We start from the raw sequence: 21,656 nt of genomic DNA, 5'->3' as shown, positions 1-21,656 counted from the left end.
CCTTTTCGCCCATTCTCCTTGTTTCAATCTTTTCCCCGTTCTTTTATTTCTTTCTTTCTTTTTTTATGTCTATAGTAGTATAATTGCAATTTAATAACAAAAAGTTTTCGATTAAATTTTATCAAAGAAAACCAAATATATAATTAATATCAGAAATAAATTCTTGATGTTATTATGTATCTCATGTAATATACTCCTTCTATTTCATTAATTTTGTTGTCAGCGGATAACGGAAATAATTTTATAGAAATAAATTCTTTATTTACATTCCAGTCGCGTGAGCATCTGAAGAAGTAACATTATATTGTTGGAATATACAAGGTAACTCATTAAATATGAAATTTTATAATGAGCATTTTTTACAAGTCAACTCAAAAAGTTTTATTAACAGTTTCTATTATTCAAGACATTATTAGGATTTTTTAACATCTTTAAATACATATTTTTACTTAAAATTTAAATTACACTTATTATATTAATGAAAAATCTATATTATATATATATATATTATATATATACATTTTATATAGATAGAAAATACATAGTGACTTATTTAAAAATTATCCACTTTGCAACCATATTTTTTTAAAGCAACTATGTGTTTTCTTTACATTAATTGAATTATCTCATTATTCAGTTCATAAAAGTATTAAAGTACGATTATCAAAAAAATATCAATCACGAGTTATTTAACATTTTATATCAATATGTACCAGAATAAAGTATAAAATATCTCGTAAACTATTGATTTTTCGATACTTTTACTTTAATACTTTTATACGCAGAATAACTAGAGAAATCATATTACATAAAAAGTCATATAATTCCATTAAAAAAAATAAAGTTGACCTTGAAATATCCTCTACCTGGACAAAAATTATTATCGCCATATGATAGACCCTTTCATATCGTGCAATTTTGGTAACACAAATTTTCCTCTAGATTTTCTTATAAATTCAAAGATATTTCAGGTGTTAATAGTTATTGGGACACCCTATATGTGTATTACACACACACACACACAACACACGGTGGTCGATAAATTTTGACAAAGCGTTCGTGTATACATAGAGCGGACTAAACCGAGTCGAAAAGTCCTATACCACTTTGAAATTTTTTTTAGTTGCCCAATGAGCAGAATGTCCAAAATTGACGCATAAAATAATTTTAAGATATCTTTAAGAGTTCACTAAGAAACATCTTTAAAATATTTCATAAAAAATTCTGGAAGAAATCTTAAAGTTGTCTTATGCGTCAATTTTACCCCTTATTCGATAATCTGTAGAAATTAATATTTCATTCACTATTACGAAAGTAGCAAAATAATAGGGGACTTTTCGACTCGGTTTAATCCACTCTGTCTACACAAGAGCGCTTTGTCAAAACGTATCCTTTTTTTAAAACACCTTGTATATATATATACACATCCACACCCCACATATATATGTATGTATAACTAAAATTTTTTAATTTTATACAATTCGAAAAAATTAAGACATTACATTATTTGAAATGGCGATTTTTAGTACACCCAGTATCTGTGCCATACTGTGCTAAGCCGAAGATCGTTCGTTCGTATTATTATGATGTCAAAATGTTCCGCGCAAGGTACGACGATGTTTCCTCGACGTTGTAATATCCTTTTCGCAGTATCAAAATCCACGATTGTATTCTTCCTTTTCCACTCTATTCTCGTTTATCACGTTTACACTCCAAAATTTATGTACAACAAAATTTATGTTTTAACAAAGAGCAAAGCGCGATTGGTTTGACATTTTCCACAAGATGCGCAAAAAAAGAGGATATGTTTATGTGAATCTTTATGATTACAAAGGAGGACGTAGAAGATAAGCTTCCAAATTTATGTATATATCTATCATATGTGAATCATCCAATATAGACCCTATTTTCTAAACGGCCTTATTTGTTCTTTGCTATCCAACAGCGAGAACCGGAATAAAATTCATAGCATTTCCAAATGCGTTCAAAATATATTCCTGTCGATATCAAAATATTTTCTCACCCTCTTGACACTTCTAACCCCTTTTCGATCCACCAAAAATATAAAGGATAGATCGGAAGAAGCACAACAACGATCGCCAGTACGATGCACACGCACATTTCTTTTCACGGATAATAGCTAGAACGTACGTACAATATGATACTTTTGTACAAAGAAATATATGATGATAATGTCGAATGCTTTTAATTAACGCTGAATAGAATCTTGCTTATTAGATGGGTAAAATGTAAAACAAAAAGACTATATACAGATTATAATTTTATATTTTTATACGTTTCTACAATTTTATATTATCAAACTAAACTTAATTACAGGAATACAAGTGTGCAATTAAAAGGATTTTTAATATCTCTAACTGTTTATAGGAATAGAAATATTTCATTATATTCTTGATACAGAATAAAACGTTTGCAATATATTCATTAAAAGTTTACAGAATTTTTTTATTATTCGTCATTGCGTTTATTCTGTAATTTATTTAATTCAGGCGTTTATTTTTTTTCATCAACATAAATTAATTTTTTAATTTCGGTTTAACTTATTCTTCACATCTTAATCTAATTTTTAAAATAAAAAAAAATCTCTCAAAAATAAGTTAGACCAAAATTAAAGTTAATTGACATTGGTGGAAATCAGAATAAATACATTCTCAATCAATTTCTCAAATCTTTTTATAGATATATAGAAATAAACGAGAAGAAATATCACTGGTTCATACATAGTATAACTAGATTTGTGTACAAAGGATTTGGAAGTGCGATGGTTCTCACCAGGTGTTTGTATACGCGAGGAAACATGCGTGTATATTCCTGCGTGTTTGTTTCTCGGTCTGGCATCGCGACGGAGTGTGCACTTGTGCCGCGACAGTCGCGCAAGGCTATATTTAACCGGTTTTCGGTCGATATCGGTGCGCATAACGCGGGACCACGAATATATAGCGTCGCGGGAATTAGCGTTACATTTGATATCGATACTGTGAGTATTTCCAATACTGATATTTCACTTTCTATACAATCGAAGTATTAAATGAAAATCTTTGCGCTCGTAAAAAGTTGAATAAAGAGACGTTGATGATATATTTTAAATAATACTTTCAAAATATATCCTATACGTTTTTCGATATTTATGCTACACACATACACATACACACACACACACATACACACACACACACTCTTAGCATACGAGATCGACATATCAGGATAGAAGAACGGGATAGAAAATCAAACGTCTCATACCAGACAGGCCAGATGCAAAATCTGCCTTCTAAGAGATGTGAAAATCGATTCTCCGTATTGCATCCGCCATGAAAGATTGCAAAGTTTGCATGAAAATATAGTTTTTAGAAATTAAGCGATTTGAGCTCAACATTTTTAATACTGTTATTTACCTATATATATTTATCTTTTTAGAATATATATACTTATTATTATTAGCTGTTTATTTATTTAATATTGAAAAATCTATAATTTTATCTTTTATAATATATTAATCTACGTCTGTGTCGCAGTTTCATGACTAATATAATTTTAAATGTATTGTCAGGAATTTTATATATGTATACATTTTATTTATATAGAACTGTCTATGAGGGTAAGGACCTTTGACGGATTTATCCAAAAAACAGGATAAAAGTAAATTTAGAAACTTATTGGAATTTGAAGTGGATGAAATTAGTTATGCTGACGACTAAGATGGCGGTGCGATCAGACAAGCGGAATGTAATTATCGGGAACCAAATTTAGAATGAATCGCTCTGCGATATTAGCGGCATGCGACGCAGGGTCGATACGTAATTGAGGATTAACTGGCGTGCGACGTTAATCGCGTTCTCAGCGTCTACTTCGAATATTCATTAAGAACAAGGAAGAACGGAGGGACTTCATTTGTCTTAACGCCTCGTGCCTGTTAGTTATTCGAGCTTGTACATTTTATACATTAATACCATTTTTATTATCATAATTTGCAAAAGAATCATGGATACGTCTGTTTGATTTTGAAGCTAAAGAATGAATCGTACTAATGAATCGTATAATCACGGTTACTATATTATTAGAAAAATCATATATCAACAACGATCATACAGTTGTACTCGTATGTAAATGTTATCGACATAGTCCCAGAAATTAATAAACTAATATTACTTAATCAACTGTGTCTCGAGATCTAATAAGTACAAAATAACCTAATTAATTCAACTTACAAAAGCATGCCAGGTCGATGGGATTCATTTTAGATTATTGAACTCATTTCACAAATACGATAAAACGCACAACGAATATTAATTGCGTTTAATTCCAGCGATGGCTATCTCACGAGTGATTTGGTGTTCCACGAATTTCTACGAAAGCGGAGTTTAATTACGAGAATATTATTCCCGGCGATTAAATCGCAAATTTGAAACTAAACCAATTTAAAAAAGATTCTGCAGGAAATATTATTGAAAACATTATTCCAACAAAAAAATATTAATATAAGTTAAAATTATTCACGAAAAATCATGCAAAATGCATATTATTAATGTTTATAGTTGATAGATATTTTTCTAAATAAAAACAAAATTTGAAGGAAAAATAACCAATATTAAAAAAAAATTGTTTTATTTTATTTCATAGCATGATGTTTTTCGTGAAAAATTTTTATGAAGAAATATTTTCATCAGTCGTAAATGGATCGTCATTTTTTCATAGGTATTTATTTAACTTGAGTGTTAAAGGAACTTTTACCTTTGACGACCTAAAATCAGCTTATCTTTATGAATTTTTTAAAGAAAATCTGTTACATATAGAGAAATGCGGATTTTTGCATAAAATTATTTAATATTTAAAGAGCAGAAAAAAATTTTTTATTTATAAAAAATGCAGTTTGATATCTTAAAATGGCGATCGAAGTAGGGGTCTTCGGAAAAACACACTTCCATGGTGGAAGTGATTCAGCCTGTGCAAATGGTCTGAAACCAAAATTTTATTTTTAATAATTATATGAGCGTCGCTATATGGCATGAACTAGAATGTAGTCAATTGCATAAAATTTATAAAAATGGCGACATTAAAAAAAAAGATTTTATTTTTGTCAAAAAAATCTGTTTCTTTTTCGTTTATGAAAAATTGAATTTTTGTTGTAAAAACTTAATTCTAATTCATGCCATGTGTAAAAGTGTTAGGATCAAAAGGAAAAAAGAACCAAGATATGCTATCTTAATTAGTTTTTTAATTAGTTATCACATTTCTATGAAGTCGAAAAACATGATTTTGAGAAAAACACGTTTAAAGTTTTATTTTCACTTTATTCATATTTAATAATAGTTTCATTTCAATGCACTTACGGTTATTCTGCAATACCGGGGCCATATAATAAACCTTCTTCTTCAAAAAATTCGTTTTCTGCGAGTTTCTCTAATCTCCTGACTGTTCTGGCTTCTTTTGATGAGAATGACGTGCAACGATTTGCGTCCATCACGCGTTTGGAGGATCCGAGCACCCTTACATATTTGAACTCGTAGTTCCGTTAATACTGCGAATTTCAAAAAATCCTTTTACAAGGATATTCTACACACATGTAAGAATAAAAATCAGTAAAAAAAATCGATTTTTTGAAGCCATCAAAGGTGAAAGCCCCCTTAAGAAGATATATTACTTGTTTCTAAAAGCGCTTCATCCGCTTTAAAGACAATACTGATTGTGTGTATAAAAAATTCTAACGCCCCGTCAAAATCAGGAATGCGACGCCGCGTTATTAATTTGGATAACGAGATGTCGCGTTAATTATTGCTCGACTCGATAAAAAAAATTCATAACAACGGCTCGATTTAATGTCGTGCGGCAGTAGTGCGTTAATTAAAATAACGAACTGCAGAAATGATTATCCGTTTGTTGCAGAGAAATCCGAGGACAAATTGGATTAAGAAAAAACATGTGAATTTCTATAACTAGACAATCTAAATAATTATATTTTTATTTGGATCTATGCTCTTAGATAGATTTTATAATTAACTCGAATTAGTAATATCTTCGATTATCGAGGATATTATTAATTCGAGTTAATTATAAAATCTATCTAAGAGCATTAGATCCAAATAAAAATAAAATAAAAACTAAATAAAAATAAAAACTTTATTATTACCGATAACTTATCTGGTCAAGAAGAGGCAAAAAGTTTTGAACATGTTTCAAAGTTGAAATCCTGCTGATAATCAGAGGAGGCACAGAGACAAAAGGAAAAAGAAGAAGTTGAAAGAAAAAATGAATTTGCGGAGAAGATATCATGCTAAAGTATGCCAAATAAAACGCCACAAATATTTGAGTGCTACGTGAATCCTGAAATTCCGTGAAACTTATATTAACTTAAATCTTAATTTGATCTTTGTTAATAGTTTGCCAACAATTTAATGAAAATTAACCACAAAGTAAAACTTTTAATTGCGCATCGTAAAAAAAAGTTATTTATATTAAATATAAATAAAAGAGTATGTACAAATAAAAGAGTTGTCTAATAAAGTGCTATGTACGTAAAGTGAGTATACCATTTTTCTTCGTAGTTAAAAATTTGATATTTAAGATGACATAATGTACATTAGCATTTTAGTATATAGCTTTATAGGTTATTTTTAAGTAAAATTATATTTTTTAAAATACATGTGATATACAGGATGTCCAGTAAGTTTTGACAAGCGTTCGTGTATAGATTACGGACTAAGCTGAATCGAAAAGTCCTTTACCAATTAGCAATTTTCGCAACTTCTTTTTAGTTATGCAATGAACAGAATATCTAAAATCGACGCATGAAACAACTTTAAGATACCGTTCAGAATTTTTTAAGAAACATCTTTAAGATATTTTATAAAGAACTTTGAAAGAAATCTTAAAATTGTCTTATGCGTCGATTTTACCCACTTATTCGACAATCTTTAGAAATTAATATCTCGTTAACTATTGCGAAAATTGCCAAATAGTAGAGGACTTTTTGACTCAATTTAGTACATCCTATCTACACACGAGCGCTTTGTCAAAACTTACTGAATATCCTGTATATTTATTTAAAAAGCATAAAGATTTAAAAGCATTTGGAAGTTTTAAAAATTGTTGATCAATTTTATTACTTTATAATTAATTTAAAATATTTTTTCGATCACAAGCTGTAATATTTGTTAGTAGGAAGACTTTTATTTAATGTTTATCTTTTCTTATAACTAAATTGCGATTATTTTGTTATGTCTGGCACTTTTCGTCTCGAATTTTTATATGGCTGTGGAGTTAATCGGATAAAAAACGAAGTTGAAAATATGAGAGAGCAACACAGTAAAACCCGGATCGATAGTTAAATTTAAACCAAGTTGACAGGTGATCTTAATCGTGTCCGACTCCATACTGTTAATCGCATCTCTTCGTTCGGAAAGAAATTGTTAAAGGAAAATGAGATTACTGGACTGACGATACGTCAACTTTAAAAATGTAAACGACTTGGTATATATGTGCTGTGAGTTTTGCAGTTCAGAATCTCTTTAAATTTTTATCTTTGCACACTTACAACTCGGACAATTCTAGTTTCACAGACTTTTGTATTTACTATAATCTGTAGATTTTCTTCTTATTTAACGCAGCATACACCGTTATGTTTATCTTCTCTATACACGTTAAATCGACTTTAACAATGCACGATTTGCCCGCAAAACTGACACGATCGAACTGATTGAATTTTCTACATCATTGCTTGCGCTATATCTCAAAGTTTCGTAGTTTCACGGGATGAAGCGTACGTATCGTAGACTACGAAGAAAGATAAATATTTATATGCACAGAAATGTTTTAATATTATTATTACAGCATTCTAAATATTATTGTTTATATGTAAAATATTAAGCGCACACACACACAGATTAATGCATATAGTAATTATATCTTCATAATATTACTTTGATATTAAAAAATATCAAAATAAGTCTGTATTAAACAGAATTGAGAAAAGATGAGACCATATTTCCACAAAGATAAACATTCCAAAGGATGAATTCATTATTGCTGTTAATTTTGTCTTAAATTCTACTTTGTTTTGCTTTAACAACAAATTTTATAAACAAGTTTTTGGTACTCCAATGGATTCACCGTTATCTCCTGTTATTGCTGATATTATAATGCAGAATTTGGAAGAATTGGCCATCACAAAATTACAAATACAATCATTATTTTACTACAGATATGTTGATGACACAGTTAATACTTTTAAGTTTAGTGAATCTTCCTATAATAAGAGATTGATATCCGAAATGATTTACATAAAATGGCAAAAACAGGACTTAAACGAACAAAATGATACAGAATCATTGCCCGAATCTTATCTACAGATTATACAATCTCTTTCCCCCTCACAATTCCTCCTTTCTTTCTTGTACATCCTCTCCCCCTCCGCTTTCATCTACATTTCTATCCTGTCTTAGTTCCCACTTCCCACTACTTTCCAGTATAATCTTTTCCTTCCTTCTTTTTATGTCAATTTTTAGTTTCACAATGTCTCATAACACCGAAGAGACAATACATTGTTTTTACTCTTATCGCATTGTCTCTAATTCTAACCGATTTTCTGCGACAGAAACATATTTCATTTTTTTATTGAACTAACTTCTTTTTTACATTAAAGATATTTATTTCTGTTAATTTTACCTGTTACTAAATTATAATTTTATATAACATATAGATATACATTATACAAAATTAATTTTTATTAATGTTTGCATTGTATCATCTCACTGTATTATATTATCTTTTTTGTTATTCTTATTAATTTATTTGTTTTTAATTGTATCAATAATTTTTCACTGACTGTATCATAGTGTCTCTTTTGCTATTCTTATCAATTTTTGTTTTTAATTATATCAATAATTTTTTACTGACTGTATCATATAGTTTCTTTTGCAATTCTTATAAATTTTTTGTTTTTAATTGTATCAGTAATTTTTCACTGACAATTCTTATACATTACATCTTACCTACAGGACAAAATTCAATTGCGTGCGTTCATTCTCCAATTTTACGTTATATTAAAGAATATATTCCAAACTATTTAATGATTGACGACTATTATAGTCATGCGACGACTGTCTCCTAACTATAATATAATTGCAAACAGGATTTCAATCGGTTAATGTTACCATCGTTTGTTAGAAAGAGCGAAGTATAAATTTATATTATGTTCTATTTTTACCGTTTATAATATTCTATATGTTTTTAACATTGATAATAATCCAATCGCGATCGAAACGTCTGTTTGTTTATTGCTAGCACATTGTATTAAATCTTAACTAAAGGATATAATTGTTTTTCTTTACTTATGTTCCAATACTTATGTTACTTATATTCTACATTAACTATGTAATTGAATAATTTTTGGTTCGTAGCCCTTTTTCTTTCTCGTTTTTTAAGTCTGTATATTATACGCTGCACCATATTGATTTAGAAATTAAAGGGAATTTCTGAGAAATTCCTTAGTTTAGATATCAAGAGCTTCCATGTGAAGTATTCTTACAGTTTGTGGCAGAATCCTCGAATAAGATCCAAATAATAAGATGTATCTGAGTGAAAAGTAACCTTCAGTTCTTGAAGTCTGACGCTGGAAATCTCAGGGAATGTGAATGGCATTGTGTTATATGTATATGCGTCATAATGACAAAGGTTATAACTAATTTAGTAGCAATATTAGCAGTATTATTGATTTTCATAAGTTGTACAATTATTTCAGTCAACTTCATTATTATGATATCCAAGAATGAAAATTCAGAAGTTATTGGAAAAACAAACTATCCAATTAAATTTCTTTTAAGGAAAAATCCAAAGTTTACCAATATCATTCAGAAACTTCCTATGTATCTTCTTTATAATTTATTATTGCATGCATTATTATTAATCAGAAGCATTATTGTTAGAAATCACTATGCAATCATGCTTTAGATGCCGATGTATTCATCATATTTCTATTGTATCTTACGAAACCTATTCGTTAGAGGACGCGGTTGCGAAGAATGCATTTGTCGATAGCAGCTCAGGGCTAAACATCCACGTGTCGCTCCAGCTTTCTATACGCTTCGAGAAAAATGGGCGGACGCGTTTCCCGGTGGAAAACTATCCGGAATATCGACGAGCCTAGCGACGACGTGGCAAGCCATTCCACTGAAGTATCACCCACTTCCGAAGGTATAGTCTTCCCATATCTAAGAGCGGGTTGAACTATACAAGGTGTCCCGCAACGGAATATTCTTTCTAGGTCAAAGTGATATTAATGTTTTTATATATAAATATTGTAACGATTATTATTATTATCATTTATATTACATGCATTAGCTTACGTTATAAATAATTAATAATTGTTGAATACAATTGAATAAGTGTACATATATTACACTAATAATTATAACGAAATTCGAATAATTTTTCGCGTACGAAATTTTCGAAAAAATTTCTTTTTGCACATATGAAAGTTCCATGAATTACACTGACAATAGTATTCTTGAAAACATTCTATAGCGAAACACCCTGTGTATCGAATACGAGGGAAGTAATATCGGGTCTGCCGACGGGCAAATTGAGAGTTATGCATCTCGCGCTCGCGAACTCTCAGCAAGAGCGTGCAGCTGTGCTCGCAATGCACGCCGCTTGATCCAGCGAGACCGTGTGTCTTGCGTACAGAAAGAAGGTATTGCGTTTCAGGAAGATTTAACTGCGACGCGCCAGCTCTAAAGCCGACGACGACGCTCGAAGGCCATATTTCCATTTTCGAGAAAACGCATTCGAAAGATCGAGCGAGAAAGAGATGGGAGTTTCGTAAAGGGTCTCGTCGTTTCTGTTGAGAATGACACGTATGTCCGTAATATCGACTCTCAAGCACGATGATAGCTTCAACTATTTCAGAATTCTTTTTAACAGATTTGAGATACGCATTTATATTGTATCATTTTTTCCTGCAGGTTTTTAGATTTTTTTTTATAATATTGAACAAAATTTTCTCTGAGATGAAAGTCTTAAGTCTCGAAGCACTGATCACAAGTGCTTCCCTCTCTGCTTTCCGTTACTATAATCCTTACGACTCGCGTCGACAAAGACATTTCTGGACATTTCCAATTCTCGGAGAGGAAGGAAGTTTAAAGTCGCTTGGCAAGAGACCAATGCTCGTACTGCTATACCTTTTTCAAGATTACCAAGAAAGCAGCCAAGCAAACGATGCTTCTTCCCCATCGTCACCATCGGAGTCATATGATTCCTTTCCCGAAGTGAAAGGATAAAGAGAGAGCGTACGTAGGTCGAAAGAAAGATTTAATTTATCGGTGCCGAAGAGCAGACACGACTGAAAGTGCCTGTCTTCCTTAATAGTCATCGACGTTGCATTTATCGTAATGAGCTCATTCTTCTAGAGGGTGATGTCGCGAATAATATCGATAGGATGCTCATTTGGAAAGGAAAATTTTGCTTTATGCCTTTGCGGCGTATTTGATGTTAAATGTGGCTATTTGAGTTTAATTGATTTAATATAATATAATAGAAAAATAAAAATGGTTCCGTATTATATTATTGATGTCGTATAATCATCATTATAATTATTGTTAAATAAGATCATTAATGTAGTATAATTAATTGTAATTTATACATAGACGTAGCTATATGTGATAGTTATATTAATTCCAGAATTATTTTAAATGATATTGACATATGAAATCATATATACGAATATCAAATTCAATAATCATTACATTGCTCTGGATTATTGAGAAAAATTAATCGAGACGTATAAATCAGTACTATCTGTGATGCCATTTTCACTTGATATTGCAATATTAATGTATGATATAATAATGAAGTATTGCTTTAAGTGCATATAATGAAGTATATATAATATAATAATGAATAATAATAAGTGATATATTAATAGATTTTTTTTTTTCATCAAAAAGGCACACATTTTATACATCTTATCTCGATTCTTATATATTCACGGCAGGATCAAGACAACGCTTTGCTGTCAATTAGACGGGGCAAGTTACCGTCTGCGGGATTCCTATCAAAAGTAATGCGCCGATATTCCCGGCAAGGAGCAGCCTTCGACCTCGATCCACTCGAGACGCCTACGTGAAGGGTTTAGATAACAGCACGCCAGAGAGTTACTCGAAACTTCGCCGCTTCCTTCTTCGGGGGCCAGGCCGCGCCGTTGCTCGTCCTTTTTCCATTCCTGCCACTCGACGATCCCTTGCCACCCTACTCTCCCTTGCTCCGTCCTCCCACCCTCACCTTTCACCCTTCATGCTCCGGACGCGCCCGCGAACTTCCAAGCGACAGTTTGACAAAATGCAGATTTCCTTCGTTTCCCTGACAACGATCGGTTTTTCTGCTTCCCTTTCTTCTCCATACCTTCTTTTTCTTTTTCCTTTTAGTCTCTTCAGCCTTTTCCCACAGCCTTTTCCCACTTCGTCGTCCTTCGAACAGTATAGTGCTCCGTCCCGCTACCAGCAATCACCTCCTTTCCCCGCTCTCTTGCTTGCACTTCCGAAGCTTTCCCTTTTCTCCTTCAGCTACTTCGTTTTTCTATGTATTTCTGTTCAACCGTAGATCTTTGGTCTGCCCGAACCAGATCCTACGAGTAATATCCGCAGGAGTTTACCACTAGAAAAACTGAAGTGGTTAAAATGACGGTTTGCGAATTTCAATCTCTTTATTTAGTAGACGTATATATGTATATATGCCATACGTAATTGTCCATTCGAAAAAGAATTTGATTGTTTCAGTTGATTATATATAAGGTATAACATATACATATAACATTGCAGCTGTAGCAGTGCAGTCTATAATAGGCTACGTTGGCTCAATCTGACGGATGCTTTTAAAACGCAGTAGAAAAAAAAGAGAAAAGAGAGACATATCCTCCCGTCAAGTATCTCCCTTTCACGGTGGATGAATCTCAGCGGATGACGTTCCTAAAAAGAGATAAGCGCGAGAAAGGGATTTTTTCCCGGATGGTTGATGTTGTTGGTCGGATGGCCGGCACAACTTCTCGCCCCCCATTCCTCTCTTCACTATCCTTCTCATAAATAATAAATGGCCAAATGGAGCCTGGCCAGACAGCTGGTACATTTACTTCCGGCTCAACCACGTACGCTTTAAAGCATTTCCCGCGTGTCGCGTTGGAAAATAGAAAAATGGGAGGCGCGTGTCTTATCTGCTGCTTTAAGTGCGTCAGTTATTTTCAATAGCGTGAAAACGAGCGTTGTCTACAGGGAAAAATCCGGTCCGTCGTAGCTTGAAAAATCGCCATGCCGCGAAATATAACTGCGTCCTTAATAACAACGAACCTGCTATTATTTTTCGTAAAACTTCCTGACGCCCGCGCCGACTTTTTTTCTTTTTAAATAGGTAGAAAATATAGTTGCCAAAATACATATACTTACGTGATAATGTCATTATATAATATAATCGATAACAGTGTCGTAGCACGAGCATTAAAGTTGCAAGATAATGCTCGGGTCTTTATGCATTATTTGCGTACGTCTCTCACAAATGGTGTGAACCGCGGCCGGCAATTTACCGAGTGCACCGAATATACGACCATCTGCACGATTTATTCCCGTTATTCATACATTTCAACGATCATCTAAAATTCTGCAATTGTACGATTGTGGCTACATTTTGTCGACACAAGCACTTTACGGTGTGAAATGACGATAACTAAAGCATACATAGGATTGCAACCTTAGCACTTTTTGTGTACATCAGGACATTTTTATCCCATTTAAAATTAATTTAGAATTTATTCTCCAATGTAAAATTATTACTTAAAAATGTGTAATTACATATTTATTTTAAGTCCCATTTTTCATAGTACATGAATCTTGTTCATATTTTTTATCAGTAGTTGTACTAATATTTAATTACAAAGTAATTTAATATCTAATATTCGATATTTCAAAGTATAATTAAATACCTAATTGATTCATATTTCTATAATTATCAACACATGATAATATCTATAATATATATGGTACATAATATACCTACGTATAATGATATAATACATAATAATAATAAATACATAACATACGTACATCAATATTATGATATTTTGATATGCATGGCAAGTATAGAGAAAAATTATCTGAAATAATAGAACATTATACAATATTTCACAACAATCTGAAAACTGAATAATATACAAAAATTTCAGGAATATATTTATATATCTCACACACACATTTCATGTTTTATAATTAATTAGTGTAAATAATAAATTGTAACATAATTAATTGTAAATAATTTGAACCACATTCAGTTGTTTTCAAATAAATGAATATATAAAATTATTTTATAAAAAAGAAATAAATAAAATTTATTTTATAAAAAAAGGAGAAATAAAAAAATTCTTGAAACACAAAGTCAAGAATTATAAGAAAATATTAAGAATTAATTCATTTTTCTGTTTTTACTGTTTTAACTTATTAAAAATAAAATCTGTTAGCTAAAATTTACATATTTACTTTACATATTAACTTACTTAATTTATACTTATTAGCGACCCTCTAATTGTATGTTACGGTAGAGAATATAACGTAAATAATTCAATGTCAGACTATATCTACATTTTCTATTTTTGCTTGAATCAAACGATCTTAATAAAATGTAACGCACACTAATTTCTTGAAATTTAATTAATTTATCAAACGGTTTTTGTATTTAATAATTGTTTTTATATTTTCTTTTTTGATTTTATATCTTCTTCTTTTACTTTTCTCTCCATGCATTGCATGCTTACTCGTTAATATTATTAATGATATTTTTCTCGAATAACGAGTAAATATACATAGTCCTTGTACAGTTCGACTCGCTAGTCCATCTCGAAAAAGCCAAGGAAGTCGCTTGAGATGCATGCAAAATGTATAGCGTATATTATTGAAGTCAAGCATTACGCGGCCGCAAAGTGGCAAGATGGAAGGTACGTATCATTTCTCTCTCTCTCTCTCTCTCTCTCTCTCTCTCTCTCTCTCTCTCTCTCTCTCTCTCCTCCTTTTCCTCTCCCCCTCTCTTTCTCCTTCCACCCCTTTCTCTCATACACATACACGTATCCTCATATATGAACATGGATTCTAGAAGATAGATACCAGATTTCACGTGAACAAGGCATTCTCGATTTCCTTGTCAAATCCGATCAATATCGCAGCTACTTCCTGATTTATAGGGACAGCCTCACGGTAAAACACAATAACCAACATGTCTATGAAAAACGGGATGACATCCGTTTATTCCAACAAACAGTACTCTCGATTTACGCAGGCGATTTAGTACAAGAATATCTAATTCTTTTTCAAAAATTTTATTTCTCTCGATTTTTGAAAGCATAGAATTCTACTAATGGAATATACGCGCTCGCACACGCAAATGTGCCCATATTTCGACATATAAATATCGATTCAGAGCGACATAGTTTTCTTATTTTACCTTCTCAAATTTCACAGTCAGGCTCGGCTGATACAAACTCTCCAAGCGGCTCGCCCATTGAAAGACTTCGGACGGTAATTCAATATCTGTTAAAATTCAACTCTGCGAGGCCGTAATTCGTGAAAATCGGTATCTTCCTCGCCCGCGGTTTTAGAGGATTGTAATCCAGTACGGGCAGCACTCGCGTATGGACGTGTATCACGCTTGATCGGTTTCTCGGCTCTTCTTTGGTTTTCAATCGCGATCGCAGAGACGAAAACATCGCACTCACCAGATAATAAACTAGCTCGACAACGCTGAGTAATGAACCGCCCAGGAATAAGCTGATTATACCGCCGAAAGATACTGCAACGAATTAAGTATGCAAATCGTTCAAGTTATTAATATGATGATCGTGACAAAATATTCGATGATACTGATGGAACATGTCGATGGATAATGGAAACTTAAGCGAAATTGAAACGGGTTGCTCTAAACGTGATTTACATGTTAACATTAATTTTCAGGACGCGGTTTTAATCCATAATCTAGGCGAAATTTTACACACTGATCTCGCATGCAACTGTGACTAGATATTTTACTTTCTTATGATATGATCACGAATAATATCCAAGATAGCCGCCACGTAAACATTTTGAGCAAAAGGCATGAGAGTACTATGAATTCGTAACTTACTATCTCGCGGGACTCATTATACACTGGGAAACCACCGCGGAACGGCTAATAGAGATAGGGAAATAATTAAGGTACCGCAAATTAAAGTTCTCCGCAAACCTCGAAAGTGAATTTGAATAAAATGCCATTTACGTTTTTCCATTTCCGGTTCTTTCATCTCGTACCTATAAATTTCTCAAATCCGACTTAATAATTACGCTGATTAATAATGTACTATTAATTTTTCCGGAATTAAATCCTCTCTAATGTAATTGTAAATAAATATAAATTCGATAAAAACTGTTAGGCAAAGAATTCATTTTAGAGTTTATTTATCGTTTTTTTTATATTAGGCGAGAGATTTTCAGCAAGAAAGAAATATAACATACGTATACATTGTTCGAAAAATGCAGAAAACTTACCGAGAAGGTCCATTTGTGAGATAACTATGTCCGTTTTATAGCGGAAACTAGTTTGCCCTAGGTAATGTACGTCCAGTATAATGTCATTCATGTTATGTAATGGCACGTTAGAAAACTGAGTACTGTAGATGTAGTAGTCGCATTCCGGCAAGCAGTTGCAAATCATGCTAGGAATGTCGTGTGGGTAGTCGTCGCCAAAGTGAACAATGTAGTCGTTGAACAAATCTTGCGTCGCCATTCAGCGTTTCACAAAAGTAAATTATATTCATTGTGGTTAATTATATTTAAAATACGTATTCACGAAATGTATTGAGGTAAATGAAATTTCCGATGAGAGCTTGCTCACCATTATAAGTGATCAGACAAATGAAATCCTCGATGGTGCAGTCACGAAAACGGGTGGCTGAAACATAAATGAAACATTAATGAAGTTGTACGTCATTCCGCTAAATGCAAGAAATCATACTTGCGGGGAAAAAAAAAGACGGGTTGCAACTGCAATACTTGGCAACCCAGTAACGTTTACAAAGCGACAAGCAGGTCTCCTGGTGATACACGCCGTTTTCATCGTATTGACATGGTTGTTTATCCTTGTCCAGTTCGAGAACTCGCTGAGTAGCGTATCCAGAAATACATTGTAAAGACATGCTGACCCGCGAACCCAACGGTATCATAGTGCCACTGTTGGGCCAGACATGGGGCTCGTTTATTATCACCACAACGCCATCAACCTCCTCTGTAACAATTTGTTATTGAGATATTAAGATTAATGATATTCAGGGAGATACAATTTTTAACCTTTTACATAAAAATTTTTTTTTTTTTTTTATAAATTCGGACTGGGTAGATCCGGTAAAAGCAGCTTAGAACCGGTATAAGGACCGTGAAGTTCTTTGAAGGCGACATTTCAATAACTGCCTCGTGCAATACGGCGCCGATATATCGATTTTGCAGTTTACGATAAATCCCTTTCCATTTCGCATGGGTAATAAAGGAGCGACATTATGGCAGAATGGAAGTCGCGTCCTATTCAAAATGCATCCTAGTGGTCGACGGCTTTCGCGAGGATATTAAAATCATATTTGCGAGACTCTGCGACGCGTTTGCATAACGATGGATTAGTAACGATATGTCGTTGGTGTATACTTCGTCATTTAACGGATCTCGACAGAAATAATATTAGTTATTAATCCGTCAGTTTAGCCGAGTTTATATCCAGTTTGCCATTATATGGTCCCTCTCTCTCCCTGGCTCTAGTTTGGATTTATGCTAAATGTTTATTCAGATAATGCATTTATGTCCCTTTGTCCAAATAATACAATAACAAACAATACATAATAATCTAAAATGAAATTATGCATACGATTTGCGTAAAAATGTTAAAACAGGGGTACAATTACGCGAGAGTAAACATAAAAAAATTACCAAAAAAATTAATGGATTTTATCCTTCATCTATTCTATCCTTCAAAAATATAAAATTTTCAAGAGAATGTAACTTTGTTAAAAATTATCATAATAAAATTATCCAAAAAGCATTTCAAACCTTGAAGTCTTTACTTTTCAGATCGGTAGTTTAGATAACAATCTGACTAATTTTTTTAAAGTTATACGGATACAAATGGAGATCAGTCAAATCTAAAAATTTTTTATGAGTTTTTCAAAGTTCCGTGACGTGAATTAAAAATCACACACAAAAGTAATTTGGCAGCTTTCGAAAAAATGAATCTTTATCTTTAATTTACGTATTATTGAGCATTATACATTATTTTTTTTCACCGAATTATTGAACATTAAATTAACATTGAAGCAAAAAGTGTTTTTTTTTTCGAATTTTTATCATTCACTGCAGAAAACGAATGAAGTAATGCTCGGTATTCTTGAAAACACGAATAAAAAAGTCTAAATTTTCTCTTTAAAATCCGCTTATAATTTTTTCAATATAAAAAAATTAATTGTATGTAAATTTCGCTTAAATAAAGCGCCGAAAATTAAATAATTAACACGATTGTCATTTAACTTAATATATCTCGACAAGAAACATTATGAATACAATGATCTTAACGTAATTGATGTCCTACGTGTTCAAAACAATGAGTTTAGGCAAAACAATGTTCGCTTGATTCTATCGCAGCAGACCCGTCGCGCATTGTGTGGACTATGCAGGTTGCACGGTCAGACAATCTACTTGGTTTATCCAATCTGACTATTCACCGCTATTTCTATGTCAGTCTGAATTTGGTATAGTTTAAAATAAAACAATAAGTTTTAATGTATTATTTTATGTTGAACTGAAAAATTGTTGAAATTCACTCTTTACATGTGCAAACGACTTATCGGAGAATTAAAGACGCATGAACCGATAATAATGTGTTCACATTCTTCGCTTCTTCGAATGTTTATATTACCTCTTAATCGAAAACAATATTCAAATTTGATTTTCTCTCTTTAAACAGAGCTCTGTAAGAAACAATTTTATTCTATATTTTCGACTTATTTTTACATGAGAACTCGTCTCCTTCCCACTTCTACCACGATTTCCGAAACACCTTGTATATATGTACAACAATATAAAACGAAAATATAGAGATATACATATTTATATATATTCGTTTTATATTGTTGTATAGACGCGATATTGTATTGGAAGTATTTCTATACTTTCAAACAAGTCTAGCGAAGCAAATTCGCTGAGAAGCTGTTCAATTCGCACCGATCAAGCTTTGAATCTTTCAAATACGAAGTGAAGGCAATAACCAGTAGCGTGACTAGAAGGCGAATCAGCACTCGATCATTGCAATTTCAAATTTTCAAAACCATTTATTCAAGATGATATTTTTTTGTGAAACGAGTATCAGCGCGCGAAGCATCTTCCTGCTTCATTTCTAGATACGAGATAGCACTGGTTTTTCATATAAATCATATAGGTCTTTAAGCCTTGCCACATAAAATATTACATGCTAGCATTACTTTCACTAAAATTTGGTGGCTTCGTTATGCTTCCTAGATGAATCGTAACCTTGACACCGGTCCAATCGCCGTACCCAGATGCTCTACGTGGCCGCGATTCCGTAGGATCCGTTGGAAGCGTTTGTGCTACTTCAGAATTGAACGAATAACAGAAACCATATTCGGTCTTCTGCACCTGGAAGATATCGCAGCAATTGCGATCGGCGTTACGCCACCAACAAGAGGACAGCAATTGATCGCAGCGTGGCATTACCTCATATAGCACTTGAGTTATGTTGATACCTATTCAATAATGATTACTTTTCAACTTCAATAAGAGAAGCACAAACGCATTCATGCATATATAAAATATACACACATTTAAATCGCTTAAGATAATATTAATTTAAACAATATTATCAAAATTTATATATTAATTACCGACGTTTCACAAGACATCAGTGTCTTGTCTCTGACTAAAGTTTTGAAGATAAAATTAGAAAAATTAATGAATATCACGCTATAATTCGATCACATTCGCATGAAAAAGTTTAGGAAGAAATAAATATTTTACCCGCGAGACTATGAACATTTTGATTCTTCAGAAAATCCAGTTCATCGAAATCTCCGAAGCTCATTATGGAAAGTTTGCCCAATATTTTTCGAAAAATTTCAAGACTTGCTTTATCCGTACCATTAGGGAAAATTTTTGATTCGAGTTCGAGGGCTCGATTCCAGTCGACACGGTCATTCGGACAAAGAGTCACGCTTGGGAAGGGTAGATACGAAGTCCCATAATGCATCGATTCGATGTCAATCACCGTCGGTGCATCCTAAATAAATGTACATAATGCACTCTAAATTTCTTGCAGTGAATCTTACTTCAAGGGAGTGAAAATATAACACCACACTTGAAAAAAAATGAAAATATTTCACTTCTTGAAAAAAGTAACGATTTTCACTCTTTTTAGAATGAATTTTCACTTCAAAGGAGTGAAATCTCACTTTTAAAAAAGTAAAATTTCCTTTAAAGTGAAAATTTATTGTAAAAAGAATAAAAATTGTCACTCTTCTTCAAAAAATGAAATATTTTCACTTTTTTTCAAAGATGGTTATATTTTCACTTTCTTGGAGTAAGATTTCACTGTAAGAAATTTGAAATGTGCATTCGAGTTTTAAATCGATTCGAGAGTTTAAAGTCCGTTAAAAATTATCTTTATACTATCGATGTCACGAAAATCTTTTGAAATAAAAAATAATATTCCGAATAATATGTACATGTATATTTGAGAGATTATATATCATACGATATATTGTATACGATTGAAATTTTAGCCTTTTCTCTTTCATATATATAATTTACCTGAAATCTAAGAGCAAGTGAGTAAATTATGTTGCCAGCGATTGTGGAAGATATTACAAACACAATAAGCCACAGGAATCGTTCAATTATATGTAATTCAGGATTAACGATGTAACGAAGACCATGAATAGTCGTATGCGTGCAAAAATAATTCAATGTTTGTATGATCGTATTGAACTGTTTGCCTTGGTTTTTGTTTCCGCGAAACTTGATTCTTGTGACTCCATTTCTTACGACTCTCATTAATTTCTTCAATTTCTTCCGATCAGATTTCATGTCTAAAGAAATGAAAATTAGAAGATTTTAAAATTCAAAAATTCAATACATCGAAAAACTTGTAAGAATGTGCGATCTCCAGATCATTTTTTTTAAAAAAAAAAAAAAAAAAAAAAAATAAACAATTCTACAAAGAGATCGGTTTAAAATATCCCCTTTCGGTTTAAAACCGCTATTGTTGTTTGGGAAGATCTTTTGGAGATCAGAACATCCTTAGAAACTTGAGGAATCTTAGAGAAAGATGAATCAATAAATTAAAAGGATAAAAATAAAAGAAATTTCTTCGCTCACTTTGATTTGAATGAACTTTTAGCACTTAACATCGGCAAGATAAATACATCCTTATGGTCACTCCTCGCGGTCAAAAGCAAACTGAAGCATCAAGCACCTTTTCGAAGTGTCCTCGAATGAAAGACGAAAAGAGGTCAAGCATGCCTTAGTCCTCATTTTTTATCGGTATCAGCAATGAATCGTACAAATAAAATCCAATCAATTACAGGTGAGGTA

At 32.3% G+C, this 21,656-nt stretch overlaps 1 protein-coding gene across 1 annotated transcript; it reads right to left on the bottom strand.

The window, feature by feature from the left end:
• Positions 1–15,565: 15,565 nt before the first annotated feature.
• Positions 15,566–21,149, bottom strand: LOC108757604 (pickpocket protein 19). The gene is made up of 6 exons (XM_018502063.1): positions 20,874–21,149; positions 20,085–20,343; positions 19,538–19,813; positions 17,029–17,298; positions 16,909–16,965; positions 15,566–15,831 (listed from the first exon to the last, which is right to left on the bottom strand). Exons 1-6 carry the CDS (start codon positions 21,147–21,149, stop codon positions 15,566–15,568), a joined length of 1,404 nt encoding a protein of 467 aa, XP_018357565.1.
• Positions 21,150–21,656: the final 507 nt, after the last annotated feature.

The sequence above is a fragment of the Trachymyrmex cornetzi genome, unplaced genomic scaffold (genome assembly GCF_001594075.2).
Source record: "Trachymyrmex cornetzi isolate Tcor2-1 unplaced genomic scaffold, Tcor1.1 scaffold147, whole genome shotgun sequence".
In the NCBI taxonomy this organism is placed as follows: Eukaryota; Metazoa; Arthropoda; class Insecta; order Hymenoptera; family Formicidae; genus Trachymyrmex; species Trachymyrmex cornetzi.
The sequence above is the reverse complement of the archived record's forward strand: the minus strand, read 5'-3'. Positions and strand labels throughout refer to the sequence as shown.